Source organism: Ictidomys tridecemlineatus, chromosome 11 (genome assembly GCF_052094955.1).
Source record: "Ictidomys tridecemlineatus isolate mIctTri1 chromosome 11, mIctTri1.hap1, whole genome shotgun sequence".
NCBI classification, from domain to species: Eukaryota; Metazoa; Chordata; class Mammalia; order Rodentia; family Sciuridae; genus Ictidomys; species Ictidomys tridecemlineatus.
Window position 1 is genome coordinate 117875676 of NC_135487.1, and position 9072 is coordinate 117884747.

The window sequence follows — 9072 nt, forward strand, 5'->3', positions numbered from 1 at the left end:
CAGGTATTTCCTCTGTATTTGGGGTGTTGGCATAGATTTTCTAACTCTGGTCCTCCACAGCTCTTCTTTCTCTTCTCCTGGCTCAGATACTGTCATTGTCACCAGGACAAATGGTATAAATATGACAACTAAAGGGCTTGGACACAATGAAGGAAAATTATTAATGCAAATATCTCCTGGTCCTCTGTAAGTGTGTCATGTGAATTTAGAAAATTTTCTGTGTGCGACATCCTTTTTCCTCACAGAGAAAGCATCTTCCATGTTCCTTGAGACTTCTGTGGCTGCCTTTCTTCTCATTCTTCTTCTTGCCACAGTTGTCCTATTGCTGTCTTTTGGTCATTGCCCTGTACACATTCTTATTCAGTTGTCTGTGCCTTTTCTATACAGAAAGCTTTCATGTTTATAATATTGTCCTGAATAGCCCACTTGTCAATGAAAACAAAATTTTTCTTCTGGAAAGTTTATCATTATGTAATGTTGTAAGAAAGATTATAAAAATAAAGAAACCAAAAGGTGTCTATAGGCTTGAGCCACCCTGCATTTCTGAAGGCTGCCTTTCTTGACCCTGAGCTCTTTCACTGTCTCTGCACTGTGAGAACTGAGGATATTTTCATGAATAACAGCAGATCTTTATTATTGTGGCTTTCTTTTTCAGAGCTGGATTCAAATGATCCTTCAGGAATGAAGAACTCTCTGAAGCTAGAGGGTGATTCTATGGATGGCTCCTTCGCCAACAAGCATGGCCGCCACATCATAGGCCACATTGATGACTATACTGCTCTCAGAGAGCAGATTGCGGAGGGGAAACAGCTGGTTGAACAGATCCAGTCTCTCCTGACACCCACATGCAACTTCCTGGGCCTTGACGCTCAGGGCTCAGAGGTAGTCACACCTGCAGCTCCTGCCTTCACTCTTTCTTTGTGCCCTTCGTCCTTAATTCTAGTTTCTTCTCCCCTATTTATTTTTGTGGCCTGCATCTCCCAATGACAGAGGAAGCATCTTCCAATTATTCTAGCCAAGCCCTTGCTTCCCTATCTCCTTATTAATTCTATGTTCTATTCTGTGGTATAGGAAACCAACTAGATATTCTGCCTCAGAGCCACAGAGATGTCTGTGCAGTGTTGCCACCATCCTCAGTAAAGTATTTGTTAAGAGTTGATGCCCATATGATGTTGAAATCAGCACAGTCTCATGGCTCATTATCTGTTACACTCATGCTGACCCATGTGGATTAAAATCTGTCAGGTGGACAGGTACTATGGGATTCACATCCATAAAGGCCTTGTGTGTGGAAAGAGTAAGAATCTGGCAGTGGGAGGGAGGCAATCTGCAAATGCTTCTCAGAGTGCATCTGTGTTCAGAGACAACAAGGGCCAATGGCTGTGCTGTCTGAGCTACCAGAGACCCATGGATGTATAGACAGAGCCTTGCATCCAGGTAACCCCCACTTCAGGGCAAGATACATACCCCTATTCATAAACCAACTAATGGGCCACAGGACCAATGTGAGAAGTCACATCTGTGCCTCTCGTTCACTGGTGCAGAAGGGTCTTTTATTGCATGCGGGGAAGGTAAAAGGTCTGTAGAGGACATGACATGGGAATGAGCTGTGACAGCCTTATATAGGGTGTCCAGGTGAGGAGTCATTCCAGGTAAAAGGAGCCACACTTCAGTCCTGGGACCTCAAAGGGATGAGCTAGGGTTTTGCAGGTTCAAGCAGCCCATGCTTTGTGCCTCATCAACAAAGAAAGCTTGAGTCTTGTGCAGGGCTGCAATGTCGTGAGCCCTGTGATGTCTCAACTTCAGTGATGTCCATGGCTCCCTCCCACCTTTCCACAGGCACCAGGCAGCAAATGTTTCCATGAGCTAAGAAGCAGTGCTCATGCCCTGCAGCGCACCCTAGATGAGTCAGCCTCCCTCCTGACCATGTTCTGGAGAGCAGCTTTACCAAGTATCCATGGCCCTGGGCTGCCTGGCAAAGTGGTAAGAGGCCAGTGTTGTCTTCTGGTATAAGCCCTGCTCTTCTGCCCCATGAGATTCTGTATTCTCAGTTCCAGGGCTTTCTGAGGGTCAGGAGCTACACAGGTTGTTAGAATGTGCTGGATCTTAATGTAGCATCCTGGAGGGAGACCCCTGGTGGATGTTTTCATTGAAGCTCTGATTACCTTACTTTGTCCTCACACCCCAAACCCCAAGATAATAATTCGAAGAGAAGAAAAGGAAATGGAGAAGCACAGACATAGATGCCATGGTAATCTATAAATATCTGCTTCCAATAAATCTGAAGTTTGAACTAAAATTCAGGGGCCTTTGAAGCTTCTCCATTCCTCAGGGCTTCTTGGTCAAAAGATCAAAGGAAGTCACTGTGATCCTGCAGCTTCTTTCAGTCATGCTCCTAGAATCCCAACACACCTTTTATCTCTGTTCCAGTCTGGGGAAAAGGTAGAGCCCCTAAAGAATTGTCCTGCCTTGGTTGGACTAGAATCTGGATCCGCTCACTAGTTTTTATTTCCATATTAATGTAACTGGTATGTTTGGGGAAAAAACTATGCTAATTACAAGGAAGCACTTTACCATCTTCAGATTCGTACAGACATTTTGAAATGTGAACACTGTCATCAGGTAGCCCTGTGTCCCAGACATAGTATCTCTGAAATTCCAAGTCCAGCATGGATGGGAGAAGGGTGAGACAAAATTACTTCAAGGACTGATTTGGAGGTCTTGTTCACAGTTGGGAGTTGCTGTGGGTCTGGAGTCAGGGTCTCCTTGATCCTTGATTGGGGGCTTTCAGGTTCTCAACATTCCTACCTGTGGTCTTTTTCTCAACTGTTCTGAACTGAGGGATTGAGAAGCTATAATGAAGGGAACTCAGTCTGCTGAGAAGATTGGAGTTCTGCTTCTGATTGGTAGGAACCACAAAGAACTGGATACATTCGGTCTCCAAACTGTTGTCTGAGAGCTTGTCCTTCTTCCCCAGGATGAATCAATGGAAAGGGAGCTCCTGGATCTGCGAGCCCAAGTATCGAAACAGGAGAAGCTCCTTGAGAGCACAGCTGAGCGTCTGAAGACTGCTAACCAGCAGAAGGAGAACATGGAACAGTTCATTGTCAGCCAGCGTAGGTGCCCCTGAGCTGTGGAGCAGCAGAGGAAAGGGCTTGTCTTGCAGATGTCCCACTTGTGCTGCAGATAAACAGTGACCACAGAGGCACTGGGAATGTTGGGAAGGGAGAGTCTGATGCACTGGGCCCAACCCTCCTGTGACATGAGCAGTTGTGGTTGCAGAAGGAGGGGGAGAAAAAGGGGTCAGCAAGAGGCCATGATTGAGGGGTGAGAAGAAAATGCTCTAGAAAATGCATGCCCAGCAAGTAGGGCCCAGCTGGAAATTCCTTCTCTCTGGGGCTCTTTTCTTCTTTCAGTGACCAGGACACATGATGTTTTGAAGAAGGCAAGGACTAACTTGGAGCGAAAGCATCGATTCCATCTTACACAGTCACAGAGCCTGCTTCAAATACATCACCATCTGACATCAGCTCTGTAAGTGACCCTGACCTCCTTTACCTTCTAGGAGATATCAGGTTCACCACACAGGTCTTAGCTCCTGGATAGCCTCCTCTTAAGATTCCATCCCTTCACCCTCCTGCCCGCTCCGCTTTCTACCCTGTTATTATTCTCCTCTCCTCACCATCTCTCCCCTTTAGCCCAATTTTCTCTCCTTGATGTCAGTCAAGCAAGGAGCCAGAGAAATGCAGTTCAGTTGGTCCCTGAGGGAAGAAACTTTCAAAGTCTCTCTGTGAATTAGTTGTCTACCAAGAGATCTTGAGGCCATAAGTGCATTCTGGACTTTCCTGAACTACTTTATGAAAAACCAAATAAGGCATAACCTTATAAATTGACTTTAGTGCACAAAATTAGGTTAAGAACAGCATTTTATTTTAACATCTCATTTTCTTTAAAAAACATGAAGGAAGATCCATTTGGTCTCCTGGATATAAAAGAAAAAACTGATAATGAAAAAAAGATGTATGAAAGATGATATGTCATGAGCTTTGTAATGTTTTGAACAACCAATAAAAAAAAGAAAAGAAAAGAAAAAAATACACTTTAAGGGAAAAGTTTTAAAATATATACATATAGCAGATATTCTCTACTTTCACTTAAATGCTGTGCTAATAATTCCCTAGAAATCCTATTAAGAGAAAATTCATGTGTAACTGATTGTTTTAAATATGAGAAATTAAACCTTTAAACTTATATGGTAAACATCAGAGCAGTTGAGCATTCTAGGAATGTTCCTAAGTTGTACCCTGAGAGCCTTGACACCCATAGTGTGATCAAGCATGGGATGTATATTAACTAGCTCTTGTTTTCTAATTCCCTTTGGTTCTCTGAGAATTGCTTTCTTTCCTGAGCCTCTTAACACAACACTTAGAGGATTGGCTCTGTACAGCCTCTTCCTATCCCTGCCAAGTTAACCCACAGCCTCCAGTTCCTGCTGGCTCCCTCCAGTGTGCAGGCCACCCTCTTTTGTTCCAAATTTCTGGTCTCTAACTCCAGGCTAAATGTTAACTGGTTGTATGCCATTGGCTGGCCCCTTTGCCTCTGTGAGCTACTACCCTTCATCTGTTAAAGGTGGACCATCTCTGAGGTCCCTGCCAATTTGACTTCTCCTTATGAAAAATGAGACACACAATTAACAGGGGAACTTGCCCCAATATGTCCTCTTCAGTACAGGCTGTTTCTACATGTGCGTGTTTCATGCTTCATCCTTCTTTTCCTGGAATATGACAAGGCCTTTATTTTTCTTCAGACCACATAACATGTAGTATGAACTGGGTAATAAAAGGACAGTAGTAGGATCTGACCATATGACATGCAGTAGGGCTATGGCTGGGGCACCAGGGATTTGGGTGCACAGGGAAGCTTATCCTCTAAGCTGGAACCTGGAATCTCCTCCAGACCCAGTGCATCCCCTTGACTCATTCTTTTTACTACCTCCCACCATGTTTATGCCTTCCTGCATGCTTTGCCCTAATTCCAGTGTCTGGGCATCATAAGTGGGGTCTAACAGTTCCATCTGAACAGAATTCTTTTGTTTACTTGCAGGTGAAATCGTTAAGGGTCCTTCTGTGTGCTCCAGCATTGAGACCCTTGCCTTCCAGGAGCCACAAAAGAAGCAAAGCCACCACAGGTCCCTGCATTGACAGGTCACATGATTAGTGTACGCTCATCTTATGAAATGTGGCCTGTGTCACAGAGAGTGGGAGTGGACCTAGAAGAAAAATGCTCCAAAGACCAAACCACACATCAGAGAAAAAAAAAAAAAAAGTTCTATGGTTGTGGTCAATGTGCCCAGGATCCAGCAGCACAAACAACTAAGAAATAGTCCTTTCCCTTCCTTTCTCTTCCACCCCATCCAGAGACAACAAAGTCAAGATCTTCAGCTGACCTGCACACATCTTCAGGACACCATTCTGCACCTGGCCACTTGCTCATCTGCCTGCTATGGTGCTGCACTCTTTGTGATCCCACGTTAGTATATGCTACATTCATTGGCCCTGAACTCCATGTACATATCTACTCTAAGCAAATTCTTAATTATTATTAGAAATAAATTATTATTAGTGCTTCTCAAGTTGCATGATCAGAGTCAACACTGATTTTATCCTGTGTCTTTTTCTAATGTAAGCAGGTGGAATTATGAACTGCTTCATCAGCCTCCTATTGCTTTGATTTGTTGAATCTTTGTTATCTGTCATCTCAAAAGCATTTCCAATTTTCCTTGTAATGTTTTTCTTTACCCCATATGTATTTTTTATATAAAGTCTTTGCTTTATTTGAAACTTCTGTTGATCTTTCACTTATTTTTTATTGTTGACTCATAATTGAATTCTATGTTCAAATCATCTATTCTCAATAAATCCTTGAGGAAATTTTGAGTCTTGCTTTATGACTGCATTTGTTATCTTGCCTTCACTGCTTCGAAATATCGGAGATAAACTTTTTTTCCCTTGTACTTTTTCTATTTTCTATTATTGTATATTAAACTTATATGTTTCCAACTGTATATATGGCAGTGGATTTCCTTTAGTTATTGTCAACATTTCGCCATATAATGTTCTTTTTTACTAGGTCCATGTTCATTTTTCAAATATATTTTATATGTATTTTCACATGCATATTTTTGAATATTCATGTTTTATATATATATATATATTAATACCCTAACTTTAACCTTTACCCTACACAATATTTATTATTAATCCTAAATTTACCCCATTCCTAATCGAACATTAATATAAAAGCATATATAGCAATATGAATATTCTTGCATACATATTCAAATATCCAATTGATAATTGTATACATAAGTATTTATATATGTTCACATATAATTTATCTGTACATTTGGAAATTAATAAATGTGTATTTATATATCTCACACCTTATCCTATCCCAAAACACATATATTTCTATGTATTTTAATGCACATTTTTACATGTACATTCTTATAATTACTCGTTTTTCAATATACTTATTCATTGCCTAATGTTTATGTGTAATTTGACTTGCCTTCATATATCATTGGTATATTTGCATATATACATTTTTATATACATATATATACATATATCTGCTTTCACAAATTAAAAATGTGTCTTCCTAAATCTCACATTGAACCCTTCAGAATTTCAAAACATCAAAATTGCACATGTACATTCTTAAAATATTCATATTTTTCAATATACTTATTCATTCCCTAACCCTAACTATATACAAAATTTAGTTCTAACCATAGTTTTACCCCTATAACTACCCTACATTCAGATAAAAGCATATATACTTATATGAATACTCATATGTATTTATATTTACATACACATTTATCACTTATATTTGCAGAAGTGTTATTATATATACATATATAAAATTTATCTTTGCATTCACATATTAAAAATTTGTATTTATATTTCATATTAACCCTTTCCTATTTCAAAACATATAGTTATGTTAATTTTTATGCAAATGTTACCATGCACATTCTTAGGTGTATTCATTTTTCCAACTAGTATATTTATTCCCTAAAGATAAACGTAAATGTAAACCAAAATTTGAAAGTGATAATAACCCTATATTTACTTGTATACTTAAACCTACCTTTAAATAAAAGCATATATAATAATTTTAATATTCATTTGTAAATAACTATGTATACAGGTATCAATGTTATATTAGAATATGTATAAGTATGTACTCATATATATATAATAAATCTGTGCAGTCCTATTTTTAAAAATCTGTATTCATATGTGTTATGTTAAAACTTTTCTTAGTTCAGGGCTGGGGCTGGGGCTCAGTGGTAGTGCAATTTACTGGCATGTGTGAGTAACTGGGTTTTTATACTCATCACTGCATATAAATAAATAAAATAAAAGTCAAAAACTAAATTTTTTAAAATAATAAAAAATAAAGTCTTCCCTAGTTCAAAACATATGTATTTATTTATATTTTCATACTTATATTCATGAGTTATTCTAATGACTATTCTTGGTTGTTCATATGCATTTTTTTTACTAACCCTAACCATTACCCTACACAAAATTTAACACTAAACCTAAATATAATCTTATACCTAAATCTACATTAATATAGAAGCATACATAAAATTGTGAATATACATGTGTAATGAGTCACATATATTTAATTATCAAAAATATATTTGCATATATATTATATATGTATATTTATTTGTGTATTCACAAATTTAAAAATGTGTATGTATATGTCTCACATTAAACTCTTTTCTATTTCAAAAAAATATATTTTTATATATTTTCACATGTACATTCTTAGAAATATTCATGTTTTTTGATATACATATTCATTCCATAGCTATATTGCTAACTCTTGCCATAATTTAATACTAATCCTATGCATACCCCTTTAAGTAAATCTAATTTTACATAAAAGCTTATGTACTTACATAAATGTTTTTGTGTATTTTGATACATATATTCAATTTTCAATGGCATATTTGCATATTTTTGTATGAATATATATTTTTTATTTCTGCATTTGCAAAATAAGAAATGTATATTCATACAACTCACATTAAACCTTTCACTGTTTTAAAACATATGTGTTTATATATATTTTCATAGATATTTTCACAAGTATATGTTCTTTAATATTCATGTTTTCTGAAAAATTTATTCATTCCCAAACATCAACCGTAACCCAAGCCATAATTTAATACTAACTCTCACAACATCCTTATACCTAAACCCATTTACATAAGTATATGTGCAGTAATATGAATGTGTATGTGTATTTCAACTTAGATATTCAATTACAAATGGTATATTTACATATATAATTGTATATGCATATATAAAATTTATCTCTACAATTACAATTTTAAAATGTGTATTTATAAGACTCACTTCCCTATTTCAAACATATACCAAGGGCATAGTGACACAAACCTGTAATCCCAGTGGTTCTGGAGTCTCAGGATGATCTGGAGTTCAAAACCAGCCTCAGCAAAACAAGGCAATAAGCAACTCAGTAAGACTCTCTAAATAAAAATTGACATAGTGCTAGGGATGTGGCTTGGTGGTCAAGGGTGCCCCTGAGTTCAATCCCTGGAAACACCTCCCAAAAAAACAAACCCATATATAGGGATATATATTGCCATACAAATACACTCATGTACATTCTTATGAATATTCATGATTTTCAATATGTATATGTTAATTCCTAACCCTACACTAAAAACAATAGCAATCCTAAATTTAATATTATACCTAAAATATTAATATAGCATCATATATAATAATATGAATATTTTTGTTAATTAGACACGTCCATTTCATAAATATTACTACATATTAATATACATTTATCTGTGTTTATAATTTTTAAAAAATGTGTATTTATGTCTCCTATTAAACCCTTCTCCATTTGAAAAATGTACACTTACATATATTTTCATGTGTAATTATATTTTTGTTTTTGATTTACATATTCATTCTCTAATTTTAACCCAAGCTATAATTTAATATTAACTCTCAA

General features: G+C 37.1%; 1 protein-coding gene across 1 annotated transcript; it reads left to right on the plus strand.

Moving 5' to 3' along the window:
- Positions 1-515: 515 nt before the first annotated feature.
- Positions 516-7279, plus strand: LOC144368347 (myomegalin-like). Its single transcript, XM_078027170.1, has 3 exons — positions 516-3116; positions 3417-3534; positions 5104-7279. Exons 1-3 carry the CDS (start codon positions 2987-2989, stop codon positions 5105-5107), a joined length of 252 nt encoding a protein of 83 aa, XP_077883296.1. The 5' UTR covers positions 516-2986; the 3' UTR covers positions 5108-7279.
- The last annotated feature ends 1793 nt before the right edge of the window (positions 7280-9072 follow it).